At 36.0% G+C, this 25,443-nt stretch overlaps 1 protein-coding gene across 2 annotated transcripts in view; it reads right to left on the bottom strand.

The window, feature by feature from the left end:
- The window catches only part of plekhm3 (pleckstrin homology domain containing, family M, member 3), a 62,189-nt gene that overhangs the window by 22,341 nt on the left and 14,405 nt on the right, over positions 1–25,443 (bottom strand). The window contains exons 3-5 of one of the 2 annotated variants that reach the window (XM_021474190.3): positions 24,177–25,124; positions 14,469–14,614; positions 12,136–12,329 (exon numbers count right to left, since the gene is read on the bottom strand). In XM_021474190.3, the coding sequence (XP_021329865.1) occupies positions 12,136–12,329; positions 14,469–14,614; positions 24,177–25,124 (1,288 nt within the window). Of the gene's footprint in view, positions 1–12,135; positions 12,330–12,534; positions 12,600–14,468; positions 14,615–24,176; positions 25,125–25,443 lie in introns of those variants that run through there. The other variant, XM_073912775.1, reaches the window with a different exon arrangement.

Raw genomic sequence — 25,443 nt, 5'->3', positions numbered from 1 at the left:
TAACTAGGCAGGTTAGGGTAATTAGGCAAGTTATTGTATAACAATGGTTGATTCTGTAGATTATCAAGAAAAATGATAGCTTAAAGGAACTAATAATTTTGTCCCTAAAATGGTGTTTAACAATTAAAAACTACTTTTATTCTAGCCAAATTAAATCAATAAGACTTTCTCCAGAAGAAAAAAAAATATTATCAGATATACTGTGAAAATTTCCTTGCTCTGTTTAACATCATTTGGAAAATATTTAAAAAAGAAGAACATTTTTTTTAAAGGGGCTAATAATTCTGACTTCAACTGTATGTGTAAATTATCAAAAATGTTGTATTATGTACGTCATGATTATGTACATTTTCAGTGTTAGCTTTAATTGAAGTAAATACACACTTTGATGATGAAGAGTTACACTTAAAAATGATATTTGCTGTTTGTTCAAACTAATTTAAAATAAGCTAAAACAGCACAATTATTGAGTTTTGATTGCAACAACGTCATCATTTTATGTACAATCCACTTAAACTTGTAACCTGTAAAAAGTGAATAAACAAATTATTCTGACTTGTTTCAATTAAATGAATTAAGTTTGACAAAATTTTAGTTTTCAGTAATAAATTAAGTTAGTTTTCTTAGGTGTAACAACTTTTAGTAATTTAATTATGGCAAGTACAAGCATTGTTCGCTATTAACAACATAAAAGTTATTATATTATTATTATATTAACAAGGGAAGGAAATTAATTATATTGTACTAAAATAATTATTATTATATTCCATGGGAAGGAAATTATGTATACTGTAATAAAAGTATTAATATTATTATTATATTAGCATGGGAATAAAATTATTTGTACTGTACTGTACGCACTGTTCCAGTTCTAAATAAATTACTATAACTTGTTGCGCCCAAGAACTCTGTCACAAATTAAGTTTGTCAAACTTAATTAATTGAATTGTTACTAGTCAAAGTAATTTGTTTATGTTTTCACTTTTTACAGTGTAAGTTAATTTAATTATTTTATGTTGTCCCAACGCAAATCGATTGTGTGGAACCCTGCAATTTTTACAATGTAGCAAACACTCTAGCAACAACACTAGAACTTGCTCCATTATTTTTGTGTTTTTGTTTGTGTTTGCTTTTAATCTACACTCCCTAAATGCATATGCACTGCATGCAAATGACATCATCATTGTCATGGATTCTCATATTGACATTTTCCAAAAACATTAAATTTTAAAAACCAAATTTGCGATTGTAAAAAAAAAAAGATTGTGTAAGGAAACAGCCCAAGCGCATACAAAGTTGACAATTTTTGCATTAAAACGTTGTTGTGTAAATGTCCCTAGACATGCACGAACTCCATTTCATAGAAATGCCATATATAAATAGGATTTAGTAAACAAGCCTTTCCTCTTTTTTGAGCGTGCAATAAAGGAAGTGAATGGAAACGGTGATATTTAATTGTAATCTGTCTGTTATAGCATAACATAGTAAAGTTTGAATCAACTGTTTTCTGTGCTTACTCAAAACACATCCCATAAGTGTTTATGTCAGTTGGCAGAGAGTAGATGGTCCTATTTGCCTGTTTAAATGTATTTGACCAATTCAGCATCAATACTATGTGAGCAATGGCTGAAAGTGCTTTCTATTGGACGTTTTAGCCCCTTTACCCTCATGTTTAGTACTGTAACCTTGTGGAAAACACATCTTAATAACAGGTGTAAACAGGACCTCAGTCTTCAGCTTTAGGGTTTGTGATGGAGCTCAATTTTTCTCATTTACTGCTGTAATCTCATTGCTGGCTGCAGAGAAGCATGGCAGTACTCCAGAGAGCCCCATTCAGAGTTCATCCCCCAGGCCTCATTAGGCCAAGCCATCATTATGGCGCTAATCTAAGTCTAAACTGAGGAATGGAGGCAGGGGGTGGCATGTTTACTAAGCTGGGGATGAAATCTCTTTTCATTTGTTTATGGAAGGCTTAAGGGTCAATAGACAAGAGTTGCAGCATGTGTCATTAGTACAAATAGAGCTGATGACAGCTGCTTTGTTTTGCATTTGATGTACGACACATCTAAAACGACACTTTGTTAATGTGCTGTCTTATGTTGAATAAATATATGCATTAAGACCCAAAAGAAAGGGTACATTTTCTGTTTTGACAATATTGCACAGTGCTAAGATGATTCCAAGAATTTGTGTCCTTTAAATTCAAAAATAATAAATAATGAGGATGAATAAGGAATATGGATGTTGAACAAGTGGTATGGTTAGTAACTTTGACCCATTTTTTAATATTGCAACCAACTTTGGGAGTTTGAACTTTTTCTCTGCAATAATTTTTACTGAATCAAAATTATATAGGATGGCTAAAGCAGAATTCCCCAACAAATGGCTCTTAAAAACCAGCTTCATTTAGTAAATCAGATATAAACATAGTGAAAATTGTGGCCCAAATCCTGAACTGTTTTGTGTGTGTACAGAACACAACTCTATAGCCTTTCATTGTTTGATATACACTATTTTTGACATGAGTGATATTATAGCAAACAAAAACTTATATAGCTTCAATTTGACTATATAATTAACTAAACCACCATCTACAGGGTCACTGTATATAGTGAATGTTTGGAAAGATGCTTTACAGAGCTTGCACTTTAAGTGTTGGCATGTCCACCTATTATTAATTAAGCATGTGTTAATCAATTCAGTTCTGAAGTTAATAATATAGTCAGGTGCAGCCTGTCATATTTAGAAATATGCTGTATTTGTTTAATAGAAAACACTCTTCTTATGGTTCTGTCCTATTGGCTGTTTTATAGTAAAAACTTACATAATCTCTGCAATTTATCACACAGCAGAGGGTTGTAGTTGTTTATTTTATTTTTTATTGCCATGCCAGAGTCTATATTGCTTTTTAAAGCATTTTACTGCTGTTAAAACCAGGACACTCCAATAAAATATTTTTGGGTGAAAAGGGGTTTTGCAAAACATACATAAACACACAGCAGAGAGTCACGTATTCCATAAGAGACACATTTAAACTAGGACTGCACAATATCGGAAAAAATCAAACTTTTTTTTTTTATTCTGAGATATTCATATATATATATATATATATATATATATATATATATATATATATATATATATATATATATATATATATATATATATATATATATATATATATATATATATATATATATATATACACACACACTTGAATAAGTATTTGGAAAGAATTAATAATTTTTGATTGATTGGGATGATTATGATTCTGTGGAGAATTGCATTTGCAATAAATATAATAAACAACCTACAAGATGAATAAATTAAACAAAAAAGATAAACTAAATAAACAGCATTTTTTTTTCAAGGAGTCTAACAGTATTCTGGTATATACAGTAATTGAATAATTAAATGTAAAATAACACTGCACTGTCTTCGTTGTATAAACAATTCAATAACATTTATCGTTCTTCATTTTTTGAAGTTACAAATGGTACAATTTCATGTGCTTTTAAAATCCTCATGCCTCAAAAAACACATGCAAATGATCAATTATAATCTAGACTCAACATCGCATATTCAGCAATGTGACTATTGTGAATAATCACATTGCAATATTAATGCTGAAACGATATATTGTGCAGCCCTAATTTAGACAGTTAGTAAGTCATTTTTTTATGACTTAATTTTGTTGAATGTAAAATGATAAAATGTACGTACACAGAACAAGATTAAGCACTAAAATGTGAACTAACGAACAAAATTTATGCTGTATGTACTGAACATGACCACCGTTAAATAAAGTCAAGAAAGTCAACACTGCTGGCTGTTGTTGCATTTTTGCTGAAATTCTTACAATTTGGCAGCTTTAATATAATGAATATCTTTTTTTTTCTTTAAAACACTTCTTCACATTCATAATCCTAAATCATTTTTTTCCTACATTTTAATAATAAAGACGAAGAAGAAAAAAAATTGAACAAAGAATTTTCCACTCAAGTGTTTACAGATTGCTCCTGACAGGTTTGCAGCCAGAAAAGCATGAGCTCCTAATAAAGAGTCTGGAAACCACAGAGCTCAAAGCTTTACATACCCGCAAATCTGATATAACAAGTGAGGTATTACTGAACATCTTAGGAAGGCTGACAAAGAAAAGATATTGCATTGACAGGATTCCACGGGCTAATGCGCTATCTTCAGTATGACAAGATGAAATCCTAACTTAATCCCGGCGGATGTGTTGTTACACTGATTTGTCTGCCTTTGTCAAGCTTGTTCAAGTCAGGACGGAGTGTGAAAAGAAACCTGGGTCTCTAAGGGTGTTCATTTGCTCTGGTCATGGGGATAGTCTATCTTCCTGCTTTCTACCTTCTCAAGCCTAAATACATCTCTGCTTTTGGCAGAGCTCCATGTCTAAATCTTTTGTCCTTTCTAAGAGTAAATACAAATGAGTGTTTGCAGTGGTGGTAACCAGGAGATATCAGCCTTGTTGTCAAAGAAAAGAATGCCAAATGCAGTCACCACAATCAGAGGCTGGCATGTACACAAGCAAGAGACTTTTTGTGGATGTTGCTCTATTCTCTCATCTGCCTGTGGATAGGGGCTCTTTTATGGCAGAGGAATTTTAGGGAATGTGATTAATCAAAGGGTTAGGGCATGATTTCAATCTAAATTTATTCTATGTAACAAATAAATAAAGTTTGATTAGGACCAAAATAACTTTTTACATATCTTAAAATGTGAGTAAAATCACCTGTTTTGTCATCATTTGAGACATTACACTTGAGAATCATTTAAATACTAGTTCTAAAGTGACGATTGTGAAGTAGCAATAGTTTCTGCTGTTCTGACCAGCTGCAAATGTAAATGCTGGAAGTAAGTAGTTCCTTGTACAAAAGGTATATAACAATATAACAAGGAAATATAACATGAGTAGCAGTGCGATATGGCTGTATATCAGCACTGCTGGGGCACTAAGCACAATATATGGCTATATGGCTGGTCATATCGCTCTGCTACTCATGTGATATTGCTCATTTATGCTGAGCTCTATGTATAAGCACACTCACAGATCTCGGTTTAAAATTTATATGTTCTATACATTGCTTTACAATAATACACTTCTGTACATGCATTTGATTAATCAGTATACCAAAGCCAAATCTGCAACTAATTTAAAGCAAAAACTGTATGATCAGTCCAAAACATTTTGTAAAAAAAAAAATTAAGTTTTTGCAATAACTTGTTTAAATTTAGATGCATTTTCTTTCTACAGATGTTGGGTGACCAAACTCTTATTTTAATGTACTGTACATAACTGTTCAATAAAAAATGCATCAAAATATATTGCCTATATTCACTGAAAAATAAATAAAAATATTCATTTTGAAAAGGGGGTGTTATAATTTTAGTTCCTTCGTATAATTAGGACTTCCGAGTGTACTGCCTCTTCATGTTGATTTGCAAGAATGTCTCCTCAACTGTAAGTCACTTTGGATAAAAGCGTCTGCCAAATGATTAAATGTAAATTTTTAAGTCAAATTTACTAATTTAAAAGTTTTTCACGTTTCAATGGGACGGGACAGTGAAGAGTATAAACCAGTTTTTATTTAAACAGAAAATTTTGATTTAGTTTTAGTCTATAGTTTCAACTTTTGTTCAAGTCAAATACTAGTCTTCTGAATCATTTAAGTTTTAGTCTATTTCTAGTTAACTAAATTTGATAAGATTTTTGTCAAATTAATCTACTCTAGATTTAGTTGACTAAAATATATTTGGTTTTATTTAAGTGTAATTTCAAGCATTCACACTTAGATAATACTCAACTATATAAGCAGGTTTGGCATGCTGTGCCGGTAGAGAACCCTGAGCTTAGAGATGGATGAACCCAGGGTTACCGCCTGGTTAATAAGCATTAGGAGGGATACAAGATCAGGCATTTCTTGAGAGCCCCCCTTCCCCCCATGTCACTTCTTACCTATACTTTGGTTAATATGGTGCTTCTATAAGAATCAATTCAGTATGTATGTGTTGCTTGTGACTGTTATTACAATTCGCTTATGTACATGTTTTTACACTGTGGGAGAAAACTCGAGTACCCGGGGAAAACTGACGCAAACACAGGGAGAACATGCAAACTACACGCAGAGACTCCCGACTGGCTCAATTAGAACTTGAACCTTTGGTCCTCACACTGCGAGGCATCAGCGCCAGCCACTGAGCAGTCGTGACGACAGAGGAGGGAGAAGGGAAGGATAGAGAGGGAGTTTTCTAAAATGAAGATAGGGAATGAAGTTTAGGCAAGATATTTATAGTAATTTTGGAATGACCCGATAGGCTAGCTAATGATTAGCGATAAGGACCAGCTGTAATTAATCATACCACATGCTCCTCTCAAAATTAGTTTGTTAAACTTCACTTAATTACAATATTGTATACATTTATTTATACAAAATATTCTAAATTAAAATTAAATAAAACAGTCTCATTTAAATATAGAGTATAACTTTTCTATTGAAGACCAAAAATTAGATATGTTTATTTATATCATAAGTAATGTGAAATTATGTGTCAGTAATCAATATGCATGTAGGAATAGTAGCCATCTGAAAATGCAAGATTTTGTAAGCTATATTAGTTTGTTAGTTAATTATTTAACAAACCATTTATTGTAATGTGGGAAACTACTAACTTTATAACCAGTATGTTAAACAGTTTCAAGGCATTAACGTTAAATATTTAACACTTGTTTGTTGTGTAAATTATGACCAACATTTTTCATCAATGAAATTAACAGTGACAGGAAAGCATGGGGAGCAGACTGCGAGGGAATGTACTGGACAAAAACATTGAACTGAGAATCTAATTTGAGTTACATTGAGCACCATAGTGCTTTCTGTCGACTCACTAGCCATGAGGCTATTGGCGTCAACAGAATCACACTATTTTCTTTACATTTTATGTTTATGAATCACTAAAATATCTGGCTTTCTATATAATAGTCATTAATTTAAGAACGGATCATGCTGGGTGTTTTGTTGTATGTTTCACACTGTGGCTCCAGTAGCTGTGCTAAAGTAAAGCCAATCAAAACTGGTTGCCCCACCCAGGACACGTGAAAAAAACAAATGAAAAGTGCAGACTAAGGTAGTAAGTGTGTCTGGATGGCCCTGTGGATCAGTGAGGTGCATTAGATCAAGCTGAACAGTGTGGATAGTGACAGCTCTCTCCCTTTCTCTCTACACCCTAGTGTAAACACTCACGGAGCTCTTCAGAAGCACAGAGAAGCGTCCAGGCTGGCCGATGAATGGCTAAGGTAATATTTTAGCGCCACCGCCCTCATCAATCCTACACTGTTTAGAAAAGCCAAGCATTAGCCTGATGCCTGCTAATAGCCTGGCCGTAAACATTAGCCCTCGAGAACTGCCTCCTGCTAGGGTCACCTCTGCAGTGCCCCGTAAACACAGCGACTCAGATAAAGTCAGCCCTCAGAAGGCAGCTGGGACCGCTCCAAAAAGATGAACCTTCGAGAGGATACTCAGTTCAAGCTGAGGTTCCCTTTGCTAGAGCCCTCATGTGTGCACTTCAAACGGCCATCCCGCTTCTACGTCACCATGGAGTTCAAAGGAGCCAATACATAGGAAAGGCTACTGGCCCATTCAATAATTCAGTGATTCAAACAACAAACAGTGTTCTCAATGTGCAGCTAAGAGTGCATTAGCAACGCCATTAAGTCAACATCTGAAGTTTGTTTATTTATTTATTTTTGAATGTGTTTTTGCCATGGCATACCTGATTTTAATAACAAAAAGGAATAAGATGGAATATTTTTCACCATGAAAAGAGCTCATTGTTAGCCTGGGGATGGGTTTCATGGGCACTGAGAGAGAACAATCCTGCAGAGCCATCTTAGAAAAAAATAATACATTTATAGATAATCCTATACATATAATTCTTTCTAAGAGGGTTCTGCAGACAAGGACGGGACACTCTCTCTTTTTATATATATCTTGAGATGAACTTGGGCTGAACGATATTGGGAATAATCGACATTGCAGTTTTATTTTTAATTTTTCTACAATATATATTGTAATATTGAGCATAATTTCCTCAGATGAAATGAAATGGTATAATTGTACACAATTCATAATTTCAGATACATTTTGTAGGGGTGCGCATCAGCATAAAATTAAATTAACCAATCCCTAGCATTGACATGAAAAGACAAAATAAAAATAAAATACAAACTTGTTTTTGAATTTGGCAGTCTAGCAATATTGAGATACACTAATTGAATAACCAAATTTGAAATTTAGCCTTTATCGTATACTAGCATAAACACACTTAATCATCCTTAAATTTACAAACAAAATATTACTAAGCTTGAATGCTTTAAATGGATTTGAAATGCTTACACGGTCACAGGTCCTAAAAACACACAAATGATAAACATTTTAGTAATTTTATGGTTAAACTTTGCAATGACTTTGCAATGAGCTTGTTCAACTGTGACCCCTGGTCAACCATAATACCAGTTCAACATTCATGTGAATTCAACAGTGATCATGCAATGTGACAATAGTATTATGTGCGAATACGCACATTGCAATATCAATGCTGAAATGATATACTGTGCAGACCTACCTAGAAAATTAATCAAATAGCTATAGCTTAACAATGTTATTTTTTTAAACAGTAAAGATTATATACATGTTGCAATGTTATATTTGATTTTATCACTCTGTGATAATTTCTCTCACATTTCTGTACCTGAAAACCTCTTACTGTAGTTACCAGATGCTGGAATAATTAATCAATTCCATGTGTGTTTAATAAAAAAGGTCAGAAGAGGTTTTTCTTCAATGTCAAAAATATTAGTAATTTATTGAATAAAAATGAATAATTCGATTCACAGAATTCTGTTATCCTCAATGCAAAGCAAAGATTACATTCTGAAGGTGCACAACCAATTTCATTTCCTGATTTTAACTTTTATAGATAACCGATATTGCCGGTGGAGTTTAGTGGAATTTGTCACTTGTTAATCATTCTCCAGTCCTCTATTGGCCACACATACATCCTCCTTTTCTACTGAATCTCGCATAAGTTTCAACAGATTTCTGCTGAAAGGATGTTTAGCTGCAGAGCTCAAGTTAATTTTAGACAATCAGGCCTTTGCATTTCTATCAGCTTACTTCTGCAAAAATGCTTCATTAGTATGCAAAGCACATCACACTCTACAGAAGTTCAGTTACTATATCACCTTTAAGCAATACAAATACAATTGTTTAATGAAAAGAAAAAGAGACAAAAATATGTTTAAAATATATTCAATTTTCCCAACACTAAAAAACAGTGTTTATTTTAGTAGCACCTTTGCTATATTGTATCCACTTGAGCTTTTTCTTTTTTTCTTTTTCTTTGACAGTTTTTTTTTACCAAACACATATGCCAAATCTAACTGAAACTGCAACATGAAAAATGAACCATGACCTGTTTTGTTGAACCCTTAATTTACATTCACACACATTCAATTAAACTAATATTTAAAATTCCATTAGACTAACACACACATAATTTTGTTGTTGTTGATATTTTAACTCTGCAAGGCATTTTGCAGTAGTTCTGTACTGTTATATAGTAGACGCTTCGAGGGTGAATGAAAGGTCACAATTTACAGTTAATTTTTTTATCTTTTTAGGAAATCGGCCACTTAACCCAAAATCCAGTGATCCTTCTCTGCAGATTAACTATTAATATAAAAAGGAGGTAAGCCATTTGTTGGACAAAAAGCTTCTGGTAGCTTTCCATTATGTGATATTTCATGACAGAGCTGTACATGCTTTCGTCCCTCATGGTGTGAATGTTTAATGCTTCTTAGCGCAATCCCGGTCTGCACACTGACCCTTAAAAGAGCATGAAGCATTCATCACACAGACAAGCCTTTTAGTGCGGAAAACTCTGCATAAACACAGCTTCTTCACATTCCCGCTGAACCTGGTCCTTAGGATTAAACTTAAGACATTCTTAAGAATCTTATTCGCAGCAACTACCATTCTTTAATATAGCATTCAAAAACTACATGCAACTGTAAATACATAAAGTATGTCTATACTACAACTAAGCTGCTGTACACATTGGTAAAGCAACAAACCAGATGCAACCAGCAGACAAGCACTGTTTTATGTGCCTTGCAAGACTTCACAAATATTTATCACTGTAATGTACCCTACATCAAATGGAGAGTGCAGATGTTACTATCATGACTATAGTGTAGCCATTACTTGTAGGAATTTATTATTGAAACAAAATAAATAGTTTCAGAATTTATCCACTTCCAGTACTAAATAACAAACGGGGACAGCGAGTATAGAGGGGAAAATGATGTATGACTGTGAGCCTAAATCAAACGCTACTATTGGAATTAGTGACACAACTAGGAAATATTTATACACTCCAGCTCTGATATAAATTTCTGAACTTGAGCTTATCTTACTGCCTCCGCCAACTGTTTTGATGTCACTAACAACAAAATAATCTATCATATGGGTTGTTAAAATGGAAGAACCACATGTATGGTTACAGGCAGACTCCCACAGCTTTATTTATTTATTTTTTTAGTCTGCACATGATTCAAGTAATTGCATCTTACTTTTAAAAGGGATGAAAAAATGCATTTTATATTGCATTTCATATTTCTTCCCGACAACTCTACAAGTACTGTATATAAGCCTTCATGGATCACTAAGGCTTGAGTTGTTTTGAGTAGAAGTTTAAAGGTCCCATGAAGTGCTTTGAAATGTGCATTTTATATTCCATGTTTGACATATTCTCAACTGAAAAAAAGAGAGGGTGGGACAGAGTAGCTCCTCCCCTATATATAAAAAACAGTCAATGTTGTTTTTTTATCACAGCTCTGCCTGTAAGGGTGGTTGAGCTAAAGCACATTAAATAAAAAGCAAATAAGAAGCATCTTGAAGGGGGTGGAGCATGACATATTTTAGAGAGCACGTGATTGGTCTAGATTTGATAGGAAACTGAAGTATGAGGTGATGTAAAAATATTTCATTTAGGTGAAAGTGACAAACTGCAAGCTTTGGTTGTTTATATCAGTTTTATATTATCTACACGAGAATTTAGTCACTGCTTTAGACCACACTACCTAATAGATATCCTTAAAGGCATGCTCACACTAGGTACAGTTGCCTTGAACCATGCCGAAGTGCAGTTTTTAATTCAATTCAATTCAGGTTTATTTCTGCATCGCTTTCACAGTGTAGATTGTGTCAATCAGATTAACATAGAAGTTCTAGTAAATTGAAACTGTCAGTCTAGTTTTCAGAGTGCTTTTAATGTCACTGCTGGAAGCACAATCACTAAAGAGCAAATCCATGGACGTGCAGCTCCACAAGTCCCAAACCAAGCAAGCCAGTGGCGTGAAACAAACTTCACCAATTGACGAAAGTGAAGGAAAAAACCATGTCCCCCTCCCCTCTCCCCCGATGGCCTGTACTCACACTGGATTTTCCCTTTCGAACCGGAGCATGTTTACGTCATTAATGATGCGACTGTTCAGTTTAACAAAAGAGAAGTGCTCTCACATATTAGGAAGTTTTATTGTGCTGCACATATTAGGAAGTTTGCTTAAGTTATGATACTATGCCAGTTCGCGTTTATTGAAAAGAAAGAATGCTTAACAATTCCATATGAAACAGTCCCTTAAATGTGATTCTGTGTCTTCAGTTTCAGGCTCAGGTGAGTTTTGCACTCACACTACAAAGGTACCACACCAAAGCCTAACCGAACCTTGCTTCAAACACCTGGCATACCTCTTCCAACCGGGCCAGGGCCAGCCAACTGAACTGGGCCTGATTCGGAGCACATAGTGTGAGTGCACCCTTTAACTAGCATCTAAAAATGTTTATTTTATTTTCACGAGACCTTTCAAGTAAGTTTTCCAGACAAAAAGTAAGAAATCATTTGTTTTTGAAAAATTTGTGCAATAAAAAATACATAGAAAATTAAACTAACAAATAAAAAAAACAAAAAAAAAAACAGAATAGGGCTACAAGTAAAAGATTACCGATTAGGACCCAATAATCCAACACACTGATCCATTTTGGGATGGCTCACCTGCGCCGCAGATCTTCTGCAACTGTGGCCCGGCAGCTGAAGAGATAGGCCCTGAGAGACTGGAGTTGCTGTCTCAGTTTGAGAACAGCCGCCAACGGCTCACAATGCTCATACAGACACGGGTTCAACTGCTGGACATCCAGTAGAGGCTCCTCATAAACAAACTCCAGAAACTCCTTTGCTTGTTTCGACACCTGAGCCACAGAAGCAGTGTTATCATCACGCACCAAAACTACTCTCACTTAACTCTTTTTTTTTTTGTTGTTGTTTGATTTAGTTGATTGGTGCAAAAACAGATTTCTGGACTCATCAAGCTACATTACACTGTCAATCAATGTAATGATTATTTGAGTATCTGATTAGAATCTAAATGACAGATTGTCCAAACCATCACCTTTTCAGATCTGAACTGTGTGTCCTATGATGCTCTTTGGTTTTTTTTGGAATAAGTTTCATTGGTATGCCTACGGTAAAAACAACAACAGCAGGAACAAGGATTGCAATACAGATGTATGTGAACATGACAACATGTTTCCGTTGTGCTGGATTATTATGTTTTATGAGGAAACAGCAAAAACAAAAGAAGCTGATATGAACAGCCACTTTAAGTCATCAAATTCAGGATGTATTACACTGCATTTATTAGACTTTGTTTACGCAACAACTATGTAGTCAAAAACAGCAATGTATTTTTTTTTTGTTAGTTTTGGAAAAGCTTCACTTTTACATAACTAGGGATGTCCAGATCCGATCATGTGATTGGAGATTAAGCCCAATCTCGCAGTTTCAGACTCAAACGGAATCAGACGTTACCTCCCAATTAGAACTTTAAATATATTTACATTATTTTATAACACATCAATACAATAGTTATGAGGTGGCACAGAGTTAGACTTCTTTCTTGACTGACACACAGAAACAACAACGCGTGCGGCATGACATCACTTTGTTGCAGAGATGCTATTGGTTAAATGCTGGCAAAGTAAAACACGAAAGCGCGAGTATGTCTGCGGTCTGGAGGTATTATAAAGTTGATGACGACAACATTGCTATAGCATACTGTGAGATATGTAAACCTGGGATTGCAGGTATTTTAAGTTAAGGTGCTTTTTGTTTTTATATTAGATTTTTTTTAATACTTACTGTTGCACTAAAGTCCAAAAGTGAAGAATTTATGTTATGCATTACTTGATTGTTCAAGCTACATCACAGAAGTGCTCTGTTTGTTAATAGAGTTGTTGAATGTTAAAATAAGGTGAATTAAATGAAGAAATAAGGAACATCCTGGATCTGTTTTTTCATTCTTCTTTATACTTTTTATGTATTATAGAAGTATCGGATCGGGTTTCGGTATCGGTAGATACTCAAAATCAAATGACTCAGACTTGAGGGCATAAAACCTGATCGGGACACCTCTATGCATACACCTGTATTGTATGCCAGGCCAGAATTTAGCGATCTCATCTTATTAAATACTACCTGTAGGGAATTGACAATGTACCATTGATGGTTCATTGCTCAAGTAAGACTTGATGTGTGGACGTGTTTGGTTGTGATATTAAGCAAAACCATATTTTACAAAATTTTACTATTTAGTTTACTATCTAACTTTACTATTTAGTTGAGAAACACTTAAGCACTATGATACCGGCATCGTTGTGCATGTTTTGAATCTACACTCCCCTAGATGCAAACTATGCACATGCATGATGCTATCAATTTCATCTATTCATTTTCCTTCAACTTAGTGCCTTATTTATCAAGTGACGCCATAGCAGAATGAACCATAAACTATTCCAGCTTATGTTTTACTTAGCGGATGTCCATCCATCCACAATCATTTTCAAAGAGAGTGTTTTTGCTTGAACAGAAATGACAATGCCAACATTTTCAAAACTGAAATTCGTTTTTTAAATTTATATGAACACAAAGTTGACGTGTAAACAAAGTAAACATTTTTAGTTTCAGTAAACCAAAACTAATTTTTAGTAAACCAAACTAAACAGTTTACTGTTTTTGGCTAAAAATGTTGCATAAACAGACCCTTAATTCACAACAACAACCTTGCATAAAGTTTCATCTTCATAGACATTGAGGACAACACTCACAAAATATGCTGTGTTTACATTTACATGGTGTGAAGTAAATCTAATTTGATTTAATTACAGCTAAAAACTGACTTTCTGGCATTTCATGGGATTTTTTTTCTGCTGTTCACACTCAAGTACAATAAAATATGCTCACATTCTATTCAAATATGCACAAATTCTGATTTTGTACTCTGAACATGCAACTTGGAGATATGGTTTGGGTATACAGATCTAAACACATACCTTGTGTCTATTAGTGTCCCAGTTGTGCAACAGACGGGCAGGTATGAGGAAGAGGTTGTCCTGGTGACAACTTGTGCAGTAGTACCAGCCGCTGTAGGCGCAAACTTTGGCCTTGCCCCGTGATAGACCCACTGGCCTCTGACATCCTGAACAGACAAAAAAAACAAAACAATGCAGCAATAAAAAGGAGGAACCTCAAACAATCCACAAATCAAATCTGGCATGGCAGAGATCAAATCTGGGTTAATGACAACTTTAATGACCACCTAATCTACTGATGAGGCCACGACCTTGTTAAAACCTGACAATCATTGGTGAAAGGTGATCAACCTGTTTGGGTAATAAAGGTTTTAAGACACAACCCTGGTTAAACACAGATAAATATTACTGATAATCCACATGATTTACTGCCCAAAATCTACTGATTAAATCCCAAACTAAAAAGGTGTTTTTACCTTTCCAAACAAGTGTTTCTTTGTACTACACATTTTAAAGGTGATATGTCCTGAAAGTGCTTTGCTTTGTCTTCTAAACATATTGTTCAAGTTGCCTTCAAACAGCTGAGGCGGTGCTCCAGCAACAGGCTTATCCCAAAGGAACCAAAACAGGTGATTGTTAGCATGGCAGGTGTCCCTTATCCAAACCATCTGGGAGAATTGGGACAGCGTGGACGTTCAAAGAATAAAAAGAGAATGAAAAGGAACAGGCACAGACGGATATAGACTTGTACAATCTTTTCGGTGGAGCGTAGCGTCAGATATACACTTCATAGGGAGAAGAAGAAATGAGGACAAGATGGGAGGTAGGATAAAGAGGACAAAAAACAAGTCAGAAAAGACAGTCTCCAAAAAGAGCGAGGCAGAATGTTATCGCTACAAATATCTGTAGAGGGAGACACTGATTACAGTGTTTACAGGCAATGCTGTAGGTCTATTTCTGATGTATTGTTAGCTGGCTGGAAAGGGCTGAGCTGAAAACAGCGATAAAGCATGTGCATCCCAGACTGTAAAGAGAAAGGCATCACTTCCTATCAGACTCAAAACAGTTTGTTCAACCAAAAATGACCATTCTGTCACTATTTATGTACACCTGTTATTCAATTTTTTCCCCCTCTACAGAGCTCAAAAGATTTTTATCACAATGCATACACTGTTATTCCATACAAACTCCACAGATGCTGAGGAATGGAGTAAATAAGTAAGCAAATTACACTTCTGATTCAGATCAGTGCAGTGACAACTGACATTATCGGAAAATTAGATTTATGAATTCATTAAACCTGTTCTTTAATTCCTTTTTTTAATATCAGTATGCCTGAGGTCTGGAGGTATTATAAAGTTGATGACGACAACATTTCCATAACAAACTCTGAGATATGTAAACCTGGGATTGCCTGCTGGGTATTTTACGTTGAGGTGCTTTTTGTTTTTATATTAGATTTTTTTAATACTTACTGTTCGGGACAGCAAAAGTTCAAAAGTGAAGAATTTATGTTATGCATTACTTGATTGTTCAAGCTACCTCACAGAAGTGCTATAAAAATAAGGTGAATTAAATAAATCTGTTTCTTCGCTCTTCTTTATACTTTTATGCATTATAGAAGTATCGATTTGGGTATCGGTAGATGCTCATAATCAGTGACTCAGACTTGAGGGCAAAAAACCCGATCTGGACATCCCTAGACATAACACTTTCAAAATGATGTATGCCAGGCCAGTATTTAGCGATCACTTCTTATTAAATACTACCTGTAGGGAACTGACAATGTGCCATTAATGGCTCAGTGCTTGAGTACGATTTGACGTGTCTCTGTGTTTGGTTGTGATATGAAGTAAATCCATGCTTCATGCTGAGGAATGGAGTAAATAAGTAAGCAAAATACACACTTCTGATTCAGATAAGTGCAGTGACAACTGACATTATCGTAAAATTACATTTATAAATTCATTAAACTTGTTCTTTAATTACTTTTTTATATCAAATAATTATATACATATATACATACAATTTTGAACAGGGTATACTACAATTAATAACACTGTAAAATGGTAACACTGCGTATTATTAGTATTACAATTTACATAATTGTAGACGTCTGAATATGTCTGGAAACTCTATTACATTATTTTGCAATTAATTTTCTTGCAAACTTGGTTCTATTTTAAGTCAATTTTTAAAACAGCTATTTTTTTTTAGGAAAAACATTAAACTACACTACCTGAGTCTAGTCGACCAAGTATTAGGAATAGCACATGATAACTCGACTTCTAGTTAATCATTCAGTATCAGAAGTGTTTTTTATAAAAGATTAAGACCTCTAAATGATGCTTTTTTTAAACAAAATAAAATATGATCATGCCTTAATTTTTAATTATTTAATTAGGACAGCAAGCTGAGACTTGGACAAAGGTCTTGTCACTTAACAGAGATAATGAACAAGTATAGAATATAAAGTCATGGAGCAGTGAAAAAAGAATTAAGAATTAATATTGTGTATGACTTCCATGCTCTTGGACGACTGCGTGCATACATCTCTGCAATGACTGAAATAACTTTTAATAAAGTCATCTGGAAAGGCAAAGAAAGCCTTCTTGCAGGACCCCCAGAGTTAATAAAGAACTTTAGATTTCTCTTTAGATGCTTCCTCCTTCATCTTACCCCATACCTCAGGCTGTTGAGGTTGCCATCCACTCTGCAGATATCTTGCACGCCCCTATACTGAATGTAACCCCAAATAATGATTTTTCCTTCACCAAACTTGACTGATTACTTCGAGAATCTTGGGTCCACTTGGGTTCCAATAGGTCTTCTGCAGTATTTGTGATGACTGAGATGCAGTTCAACTTTTCCAAATGATCAACTAGAAGTCAAGTTATTATTTGTTGCTCTTACAACTGGGATCGACGACAAGACTTTTGTCAGGTAGTGTAGGTACTGAAGACTGGGTTGAAATGTTTTGGTCCATTTGCAACATGTAAAATGAATATGTGTGCTTAATGCACACGACAAAATTAATGAAAACTTTTGTTTTTGGAATAAACTTCATTCCGATTTTTCTTTTTCCTTCTTTAACTTGTGTACTTAAACTTCTGCACTTCCCCAAGTAATTTTGTGGAGAAATGTGCTGTTTTCTGATGCATAATAAAATGAATACCAAAAACTGGGCAAATGTTATTTTCTGAATAAGTCTCTTGCACAATACATTGCCAAGGAATACTGCCGTTCTGAACCAAGAAAAGAAAATTCACTCTATTCCATTTCCAAACCAATACGTAATGGGTTGTTCTAGCTGAGGTTAGACGCTAGCATCATGCGCTGCCCCGTGTTGCCAATGTAAACTTGAGGTTTTCAGGGGCAGGGACCCCAGACTATAAAAAGTCAGAGGTGGTGTCCCCCATGCCACAGCTGATGGGTGCCTGATATTTGGGCTGAACCACAGACCATGCAGCAGGGTGTCATGTGTCAGAGTTACCTTGTAATCAGCATACATGCAGAGCGTAAACCCGCAAATACCACCCTTTTCCTAAAATAGCATTTCGTTGTATAGCACTCATGCTATAGAGACTGTTATTAAAAGTGAACTAGTTGAGGCTGGGCTTTTCAGCGAAAGGAAAACAAAAAAATCATGCACAAATTAAAGGAGAAACCGTGAGTCAAAAACTTGACGTAAACGTTTGTATGCATTCAACTGGCTTCCAAAGCATAGTTTCTGCATAGCATCATGAAGGAATCGGTAGCTAACAGCTCAAATGTGCCTTATGTGGTGGTACAAAAAACTGCTTATATTAAAATGTACATGCAAGCTTATCTGTAAACATGTAAATTAAGCTAGTTGATCTACTTTGTCTTGTTTCTAGTCAAAATCGTTTTCAAGGTATACCGCGGCTTGGAAAAGTCAAGGTTTTAAAAAAACAAAAAGGTTATGTGTAAGATTTTTTATTTACATTTTTTTTTTAGCAAAACAGCATCTCCAGTAGAAAAGATATCCAAAGATGCCATTTTTAAATTGTAATAAAATATGTGTTTTAGAAACTAATGAAGACAGCAGTAGTCAATAATCCATTTGAATTTTTTATCCTGACATGTTTACAGCTCAAAAATATTTTAAGTGTTTTTCAAAATAAAATATATTGTGTATTGTAATTGATTATTTTATTTAGATTTAGATTGTAATAATTAAGATTGTAATATTTAAAACAGTAGTTTAAGTAATGCGTTCACACTGAAAACTCAAAAAGGAACAAGTGCACTTTAATTATCCTGATGATAACCGGTAAAATGAAGTGGGGAAAGTTAAACACTTCTCAGTCAACGACCGCAGCTTCGCTCAAATAGCTATCAGGTGCTCATGTTGGATTACTTTATTCATTTTGGATTGTGAAAACAATCTGATGGTGAATGCAGTTTTACTCATGGCAGGTATTATTTGGTACTTTGGTACTTTTGGTACTTTCGCTGCTTTTTACTAATTTGGCAACCGTCAAACGGCATTAGGGAAACGGTTTGAATTTCCGCTCAGTAAAAAAAACGTTAGTGTTCCATTTGGAACAACACTACATACACATACTATGCTGTTGAGTGTGTAAGTGCACAAGTACAAAGTGCATAGTGTGCCATTTGGAATGCAGCTTATTTGTGAAAAATATGTCAAGAGTTCCATGTTTAAATTCCCAATTTAAAAGAAAAGTAGAAAAGGTACCTGGATGACCTAATACCTTACCATCTCGTAAAGCCATAAAAGAGGATTTATGATAGAGTGAAAAGATGAACGTTACAGTAAGAGTTTTTATATAGTCACAAATTTCAATTAATTTTTTGTTTTTCTTTAAGTTGGCTGACCACACTCTACTGAATTTCACGTGGTGCATTAACATAAAGCCTGTGATTTTCTGGTATTTACAGACTTATCTCCCAGATATGATGTCAAGACATTCTATTGTTTGGAAAGATATATTTAAAAAAAGGTCATCAGACTGGTAATACTAATCAAGAAACCCCTGAGATAAAACTACAGCAAACTATACTGGAAATGGAAACAACAACAACATTCACTCAAGTTGATCAGCTTTTGAGTCAAGGGATTAAATTATTTCCATGCCTCTAGTTTAAATTAATTAAAAACATAATTTTAATGAGTTTTAACTTTGAAAGTAAAAAGATCTAGTATGCACGTGTAAATGACCTTTGCTTACACAAACAAAATAAATGTATTCTGAAAGGCTGTTTTTGGCTATGCTAAGCATTCCTTTCAAAACTACAGTTCATGGCTTTCATGTGACATTTTCAAGACATTATCTCAAATCAATTACTTTAATCCTACCAAAACTAAACTTCTAATGCTTGCCAAAATATTCGACACATGCAGAAGAGCTACACCAGACTAAAATGATCTTACTGAGCTTTCTAGCAAACTGCCTGATCCATTTCCTCTAAACCCTGATGGTCTAGAGATTCTGGAGAGTGGCCAGAGAGCATGTCACTTCTGGGAAGGAGTTGGCCGGTTGAAAACCACAGACTCTGTGTATTGTGGACATCACAGTTTGTGCCAGTAAAGCACAGCCCCACGCATGAGTTCCCACATACGTTCAAACACACAAGGTGCAGGTTTACACATACAAGCCAGACATCAAGCACAGAGAATATCCCCAAGAGGGCTGCGGATATTAAAACTAATCGCAGCCATGCACTCTAATAGGTTGGAAATCTGGGCCTTGACATTAGAATACATGCAGTACTCATTTAACTACATGGATTGAACACGTTTCTCAAAATGTCCCAATGTCATAGCCAAGCATGATTGAAGGGGAACAGCATGTTCCTTGCAAAAAATAAATAAATGGGGCCAACCTGGGACTGTGGGAAAGATGGGGAGCCATGCCAAGCCAGGGTTTTTGATGTGTTCACTTGGTCACTGTACGCAAGATTCCCCTCTTTCATTTTCAACAGCACCCTGTTGCCCTAAAATGGCAACTATTTGCACAGAAAAGAGAGGTGAAGTAGGGCAATCTGAGGAGCGCTTGCACAATGGTTTTGTAGTAGAATAAACGCAATGGCTCTGGAGGAGGTGTTCAGTCCTTCACTACGAGAAGGTCTCTCGGTTTTCTTCCAGTAAGGGCTGCAACTCGCGCCACTTTCAAGCAGCCCGCCGAGTTCCACGGGACAAGAACTCCAGGGTGGGGCTTTGTGGCTCCATAAGCGTGAAAGACGACAAGGCCTCAGCTTTGATGTCTCCTATTCAAGCTGACATCCACTTAAAAAAAAAGGTGGCATAAGGTTGTGCGTGCGTAAGTGTGCTCACACATGTTTGCTTGAGACAGATGCACTGCTCATCTTTTTGATGTAAACAGCAGTCCCTTGGACCTCATTCTCTCCACCTGACCCCACACTCCCTCTATTCCCACCTACAGCTGGATCTTCCCATTTGATCTGCTGTCCTTGTACGCTCTACAGGGTACTTTAGTGGAAGTGTGTGGAAAAAAAGCCCAAGCTGGGTTCAAGCAAACTATGTGATTTGGCTTGAGAAAGGAGAGTATGTGTGTGTGTGTGTGCTTGAGAGGGGAAGGTAAGAGGACCATTCTCTTCGACTGCTCCAAATAGATGACACAATTGACCCTCTAAACAAAGTCCTCCTATTCTGTCAGCCTATTGATTTGAATAAAGTTTGCTCATTAAGTGATGATCAGTAGTGCTTTGATGGGAGATATGCAAGGTAAGGATGAGAGGTTGATGGATAAGCATTTAAAAAACAAACAATAATACATATACCATGTAATACATTTGAAATATACTAAAACCAAGGCAGGAACAAGTGTTCCTTCTTTTCGGGTGCTGCACTTCAATAGTTGTTCTTCTCTTCTTTAGGATCTCCAGACTAATGCATCACAACCCCTTTCAGTATCCCCCGCACAGAGGTCAGCTGACAGACTCTTTTGTAGATGCTGACAAACTGGGGCCAAGAGGTATTGCGAAGGGAACAAATGACAGAGAACAAACCGGGCCATAATAAAAGACTGCAACAATAATACAAAACTCTACCATGCCATCATAATGAAGAGCCATTACCACCTCCAATCACGACCCCAGACCATGCTCTCTTCCACACTCTTGATTCAGTCCACTTTGGATGAAAGAGAAGTTTCTGTAGTTAAGAAACAACTAAATAACTAAATATAAAGTAACTATTCAAGTCTTAAGGAAGATTTCTATGCATGCTACAGTACAGACAATATTAAAGGTAGCTTAATATTTCTAAATGTCTTTATATTTTAAAAATAGTGCAATTTTTGTGACTGATTTGGTGTTTTGCAACTGTTCACAGTCTAAATAGACTTACATTTAAATGAGTATGCAGTTCCTGAGAAGCACTCATATTTAACAGCCAATTTTCAACACAATTGAAAAGTATTCAAACAAACAAAGTTAACATATGCTAAAAGTAATATAGTTTTGATTACATCAAGAAGAAAAACATTTGAACTAATGTCTGATTAACGAAATAATTTTAAAAGAATGGGATAAAAAAGGTTTTGAGTGATAAAAAAAATACATACAAATGAGGCGAAGAACAAGGAGAGAGAGAGAGAGAACTGAGAGAGAGGCTGCTGAACTCAGGGATGTACCCAGCTGTTCTGTTCTTTTTAGACCGACACCTCCCATTCAAAAAAATCTCTTTCGTGGCCCCTGAATCTAACAATTAGCTTCCGCACAGATCGCAGCATCCAGGGAGCCTTTGATTCTAAAAGGGGATTTTTTTCTGCTTTATATGGGCCAATTATCGTCAGGTGCCTGCTGTCCTTGTTCGGTGAGGCTTTCAAATATCCTGCATTAAAAAGCTGGTTGTTACAACCGGGGAGAAAAGCGTTTTATTCACATCCACTTAGAGGGCGGAAATTTCACACCAGAAAAAAAGAAAGAGAAAGATTGAACCTACTATCCTATGCTACGAAACGACATAACTGTAAGTGCTCAGATGGATATACCTGACCTTTGAAGGCCACCATAGCAAAGCCACAGACATCAACATAATCAAACAGTATTTGGAATGGAGAGATGGTGCTTATATGCCAAATTACAGACCTTTGTTGAGGGTTTGCTTTGTATCATGATTGCATGTTTGCTTGAGTGATCATATCATGTGGCATATGTTGGAAAATTCAGCTATTTGAATTGAAACAATTCTCAGTGTGTGAACCATCAATTTCTTTTGGGGTTGAGGGAGCTTGCGGAATCATTTGACTCACAGAGAAAGGCTGACGTTTATAAAGACAGGGCATTTTCCAAAGACAAAAAGTCAATATGAGCTGGAAGTCCTAAAGCTGTAATTACAGATACAGATCTGAATACAGAAGAAGTGATGCACACAAAAACCTGGCATCTCTTGTCTCTGGCACCAATAGCCTAGTGATTAGTGTGTTAACACATAGTACTGAGGTGCTCACGGCGACCAGAGTTTGATTACTAACTTGAGGTCCTTTGCCAATTCTGTTCCCTCTCACTCTGATCTCCATTATTTTCTGTTTGCACTATACTGTCCTATAAAATTAACGTTCAATTGCACTGGAAAGAATCACCTACAGTATAAAGGGCAAATTAAAAGAGTACCATAAAATTTGGGATCTGTTTACACAATTTTTTAAACAAAACCATACAATGGCACAAGAAAATACCTCTCATGCTACTGGTTAACTGATTGATCCGTGTATGTGTGAATTTTTGCATGTGGAATACAGTACATGTCTTATTTGCCTTAGCCCATGTATAACAATACATTTACCTGTTCAACTGAATTTGAATGCTTTGGGGGAGGGAGGGGGGAAGAGTTTAAATGTAAAAAAGGAGTTATGTTAAATTTCAAGTAGGTTTTTTCTACAATAAAAAAAATGTTTAAAAATAATAAATAAGGTTCACAAATCCTAAAAATCATTATAAAGATATGGCATCCTAAAGCACTTAAAAGCAATATAACAGAACAATTAACAATGTTAACCATGTTCCATTGACCATTTGTCACAAAAGATCCAACTAGAAGTGGCAAGTTAAGAAACATTGCTGTTTTCACTAGATACGTACTGTACATGCACATCAGATATCTCTTGTGAGAACTTATTACCAGATGTAATATGGGGAAAATGTTTCTAAATTCTCTATCATACTTCTAACATAATTCTCACATTTATCACTGATTTCGAAGGTGAAATGTGACATTCATTGACATTCATCCAAGAATTTAACAACAACAAAAACCTAAGAAACAATCAATTATCAACATGAATAGTTTGGTAATCAAATAATATAATATAACAAACATATTTAGGAAACATTAACATGTTTGTTAAATGATTATTTGCTACTATGATAGAAATAATAATACAAATAAAATCCTAATTAATTTTTGATTATTGACTAATTTACCTGCTGTTTTTTCTTATCAATATCCAAGTAGCTCGATTGACTTTTTTATAAACAGTTATTGAATTTATTTAATCTTTTTAATTTTCCAAAATGATAATGCAGTGTTACACTTTGACCCCCGACAAAAAAAAACAAAAAAACTGTGATTAACACTAATCATTTCTGTCACAAAGAATACAAATGAATGTGCAATCTGTGAGAGGTCTCAGCAAAATTCTCCCTGCCAATTGAATAATGACAAACCCAATAGCTACATATGAAGATATGGTGAAAGTGCAATTATGAGGAGGGGGTCACCTGCACATCGGAAGCTCTGAGCAGTGAGGCCCTTTTCTACGGCCAGACAGGTAAGGATGCTGAGAAAGCTAGTTGTGACAGACTGCCGTTTAGCTCTCTGGGCCTCCTTGTGCTTTTTCTCCCTGGTTGGCTTGTTCCTCATCAAGACTCCGCTGGGGGCTTCAGTACTCTCACACTGCGGCCGCTGAGCTGTCACTGCAATGCGAAGACCCTCCACCCAGTCCTGGGCCTTAGCCTCGTTCTCTGCCCGCAGACGTAGCACATCATCAGGAAAGACGACCTGAAAGCGGGAGCTCCTGCCTCCGTCTTCATCATCCCGCTGCACAGCCAGACAGGATGCCAGCTGGTACCGCAGCACTGGCTCAGACACCGGACCTCTTCCCTCAGTCGGGAAGGCCTGCAGGTCAGTCCTGCTCAGTACAAACGTGAAGGCCCTCCAGTTGTTGAGGTCGGTGAGTTGGTGCAGAAGGCCAGACTTGAGAACATCAGCACAGTGCTGGGTGAACAGTGGTAGGGCGGTGGGACGTACCAGTGGACGAGGAGCGGGAACCATCGCTGCATCTGGGTCAGGTTCATGGGGGGTTGGGGAGTTGGCACAAGCTGGCTCCGCTTTGCTGTGAGTGGGACGGGCGGCCAAGACTCGTTCCCAGAGGAGTCTACGCCACTCCAGTGCCTCCCACTGGCAGGGTGCTCGTAACTGCACACGGGTGCTGTTAAAGAAGACTGCCTGTAGCACCCGTCCGTCCTGTGGCTGTGGCGCACTTACCCCTTGGCAGTGGGACAGCGAGAGGGCGGCACATAGCTGCTGGTTTCCGCTGCTGTCGAGGCTGTAGAGACGCAGTTCGCAGGGTGTAAGCTCCACATGACAGGCGGTCCACCGTCCCCACGGGCCTTCTCGCTGTTCTAGAGTTCCCTGCTTCACCAGGTAAGAGCTGCTCTCCTTGTGAGCTGGAAAAAATAAATTAGAATTAGATTCTTCAATGTCAATAAACAACTACAGACTCAAATATCTTAGAGAAAAAAATAAAATAGATAAAATGGCTGAATATTACAACATTTGGCTACACCATGTATGTAAGAATCAAGTGATTTCTGGTGAATTGATCAATATAAATTGATTTTGTTAGTATTTTTAACATTATATACCTTAATTAAGAGCAAGTTTCAAGGTGAGTAGTCACAATCTGCTAGATTTTAAAATTTTAATATTCCTTTTAGGTTGGAGAGAGTACAACTCTATTTTAAATAGTAATAGTAATTTCGGTTC

The sequence above is a fragment of the Danio rerio genome, chromosome 9, assembly GCF_049306965.1.
Source record: "Danio rerio strain Tuebingen ecotype United States chromosome 9, GRCz12tu, whole genome shotgun sequence".
NCBI classification, from domain to species: domain Eukaryota; kingdom Metazoa; phylum Chordata; class Actinopteri; order Cypriniformes; family Danionidae; genus Danio; species Danio rerio.
The sequence above is the reverse complement of the archived record's forward strand: the minus strand, read 5'-3'. Positions and strand labels throughout refer to the sequence as shown.